At 30.3% G+C, this 4,042-nt stretch overlaps 1 protein-coding gene across 1 annotated transcript; it reads left to right on the top strand.

Moving 5' to 3' along the window:
* Positions 1-470: 470 nt before the first annotated feature.
* On the top strand, positions 471-2,267 carry LOC113383700 (putative uncharacterized protein DDB_G0282133). Its single transcript, XM_026621950.1, has 2 exons — positions 471-1,443; positions 1,564-2,267. Exons 1-2 carry the CDS (start codon positions 471-473, stop codon positions 2,265-2,267), a joined length of 1,677 nt encoding a protein of 558 aa, XP_026477735.1.
* Positions 2,268-4,042: the final 1,775 nt, after the last annotated feature.

Genomic DNA, 4,042 nt, shown 5'->3' with positions numbered 1-4,042 from the left:
AAATCAATAAATTGTGTGAATAATATACCAAATGTCACTTTTACCGCTAGTAGTGTCGACTTAGAAATGAGTGTAGACGCTCCTACCGTCAACCAAAACAACGTCGCCGAAACTCCCGCTCGACATAACAAAAATAATATTAACAAAAATTCACAAGATTGGACAACAATTCGTTTAAAAAAAAAAAAACGTGATGAAGCTTATGATACGTCGCGCCTAAAAAAAAAAACAATATCTGCTGATTATTGGCTAAACCCGACGCCAACGAAAAATTATTATGACGTATTAAGCAAACATACTGACGCAACAAACTCAAAATACCGAACACACTGCAACCGATAATAAACCCCCGTCTATCTTTGTTCATGAGGTGGGTGACATTAAACCATTGACATTACTACTTAAAAACGTCCCCATTCCTACTCGATCGCTCGACGAGTTCACATCGGTATTGGAAACAATTAATTTTCATGGACGAAGGTCCGTCAGAGTGCGACGATGATGACTCATTGTCGGATGGTAGTGATAAAACATTATACGATTTGAGTTCAAGCATTGCAAATGCTATGAACACAATTTATAATGATCAGCACTATGTATTTCCACAAAATACACGTACAATTGCAGCGAATAGTGATGCTAATAAAATTATTAACAACAAAAACAATGAATTAGTGAGCAAATCACTTAGTGTTAAAAAAGGTGTTGTCAGTAAAAGCAAAGTTAACAAGAATGGTATGTCAGATAGTGTGAAAAAAGTTAATTCACAAATACTGATAAATACTATCATAAATCAAGAAAATACCAAGATAACAAATAATATAAATAATACTAATACAGATAATACATGTAAAAACTTGAATGAAACGATGGTAAATGAAACAGTTATACCTGCTGAAATAACTAATGATTCTTCAAACATAAATTGCACCAGTGTAAATGTGAGGAATAATAATAATTCAACTACAGAAACAATTCATGACATGGATATAAGTGAACCATCAACATCTTCAGATAATCAAATGCACAGTAATGTACACAATGTAAATGACAATAATATGGTTTTTGCGGACCATAACATATTCAATCAATTATTACATAATACTACAGGACCAGAAGAAGATTTTAACCTAATTCAAAAACGAAAGTCAAGAAATAATGGTGCAAATAATACAAATCATGTATCAGATATTCATCAAAACCAAGTTAAAATGCCACCAATTATAATCAAAAGTACACCACCTAACCGTCACTATATATGGGAACTACAAAAGTTATGTAAGACTCAAATGCTATCTCAATATCGAGGTATTAATAACTACTTAATTACAACAACTAGTGATGAGGATTACAATACGGTCTTAAAAAAATTAAATGCCGATGAGATTCAATATTTTACTTATCCAAAAACTGGTAATACCAAGAAGAAGATAGTTGCAAAGGGTATTCCACCATACATTAATACACAAGAAATATATGAATATTTGACAAACAAAACAATAAAAGTCACCAAAATAATACAGATGACTAAATCAATTAATAACATTAAATATGGTCTCCCAGTCCACATAATAATACTACAACCCGACCAAGAATTGAATGAAATTAAATCTCTAAATCATATAATGGGACACAAGGTAACATGGGAACGCCTGATATACAATCCACATCATGTACCACAATGTTATAGATGCCAAAAGCATGGACACACTTCACCATTTTGTAATATGAAATTTCAATGTGTAAAATGTACCAAGGAACATGCTCCTGGAAAATGTGGAAAAACAGCAGAAGATAAACCTGAATGGGTAAATTGTTTTAAAGACCACCCGGCTAATTATAAGCTCTGTGAAACTTTCCAAAGATATTGTGCTAGGCGTGGCATAAACAATAACAATAATAATAAAGGTAATTTAATTCCTGCTCCGGCTCCTCCTCCATTAACAAAATCCTTCTCAGAATCATTAAACAGAAATAACTCTCCTAATCTTCCCAATACTAATACGACTACTAATATAATGAATACGCAAAATTCATCTAGACAAACACCTGTATCTGCGAAATCTCATTATCCTGTTCAAAACTCAGAAACTAACATTAGTAGCATATTTGAAAACATTAATGAAATTCATGAACTATTTACAGATAGCACAGTTGTCAAAACTTTAAATGTACTACTTAAATTATCCAAAGAAATCAAAAAATGTAACACAGATAAAGAAAAACAATTATTGGTATTTCAATGTTTTATGTCATTATGCATATAAACAAAAATACTTTTAATGTAATGTACTGGAATGCTAACGGTATTCAAAATAACGTATATGAAATATTAAATTGTTTAAATCATCATAATATAGATATTGTATTAATATCTGAAACTTTACTTAAACCTAATAATAAAATTTATATACCTGGATATAAAATAATTAGAAAAGACATTACCTATATAGGCTCAAGAGGTATATGTATAGTTATTAAAAATAATATTAAATTTTCACAAATTCATATTGCAAAATTGATTACCGCAGAAGCAATTGCAGTAAACATCCAAATGAATAATCAATTGATAACGTTCTGTTCTGTATACTTCCCATGTAACAAGTTAGATATCCGGGATTTAGTATCATTACTTAATTTAAACAGTAAAATTTTAATAGCGGGAGATTTTAATTCAAGACATGAATATTGGAATTGCAGTAATAATAATTTAAATGGTAGAAAACTATTCGATTTCCTGATTAACAGCACAAATAATTATACTTTGCATTACACATCCTCCCCTACTAGATATCCAGTTAATCACTTACAAACTCCTTCAATCATTGATCTTGCGATTACTAACAACATATATACCAATTATTTACCATACACTATCTCAGAGACAAATTCGGACCATAACCCAGTTATTCTTCCAATTCCATATCAAAACAGCAAAAATCAAGTTTGTAGTACAGCTGCTTCATTAAATACACCAGAACCAAGTAACTTAAAATACAATTACAAAAAGGCAAACTGGAAAGGTGTTAGATCGTACGTAAATAAAAACATTACATTTGGCAAACATATCAATAATACTGAACAATTAGAGGTATCGGTTCAACAACTTACAGATAACATACAAATGGCTATGAATAAATGTATACCTAAAATTGATAAGAATAACTACTTATCAATACCTACCTATATACTCGAACAAATTAAATATAAGAATAAAATTAGAAAAATGTGGCAAAAAACAGGTAATCCTGCCGTTAAAATGTTGTTGAACAAATTAACCAAAGATATTTCAAATAAAATTAATGAACACAAAAATAAAATGTGGAATGCCAAGCTTAATAATATTAATGTTAATCCAAACAATGTATGGTATCTTGCTAAAAAATTTACTAAGAAACAAGAAAGCATTCCCTGTCTGAAACTAAACTCGAATTACGTATCAAATAATGAAGACAAGGCGAATATCTTTGCTGACGTCTTCGAAAAAATTCATAAACAAAATGATGGACTGGGAAATTCTGAATTTACAGATTATGTCAATGCAAAAATAAACTCAACACTTTTAAACCCTCAAGATCACCTCATAATTAAATATACTACGCCAAAAGAAATTAAAAATATTATTCAACGAAGAAAAAATAAAAGCGCTCCAGGCCCGGATGGTATACCAAATATTGTACTTAAAAATGTAGGCAAGAAAACTATAATCCTAATAACCAAAATAGTAAATAGTATATTACAACTTAACTATTTTCCATCCATATGGAAAACTTCTAATGTCATACCTGTAAAGAAACCCAACAAGGACAGTGATCTACCCACCAGCTACAGGCCGATTAGCCTGTTAAGCCACTTAAGTAAAATAGTTGAGAAGGTAATTCACATTAGAATTAATAAGTTTATATTGGAAAATAAAATAATACCAAATTTTCAATATGGGTTTAGAGAAAAACATTCTACTCTCCATCCGTTATCAATAATTACAGTAGAAACTATTCTCAAATTCAATCAAAGGAGAAATAGTGCAATGGTAATGCTGGAC

This window comes from Ctenocephalides felis, unplaced genomic scaffold, assembly GCF_003426905.1.
Source record: "Ctenocephalides felis isolate EL2017-DRISC unplaced genomic scaffold, ASM342690v1 CF-g0.4_SCAFFOLD_03570, whole genome shotgun sequence".
Lineage (NCBI taxonomy): Eukaryota > Metazoa > Arthropoda > Insecta > Siphonaptera > Pulicidae > Ctenocephalides > Ctenocephalides felis.
This window is presented reverse-complemented; position numbering and strand designations above follow the sequence as displayed.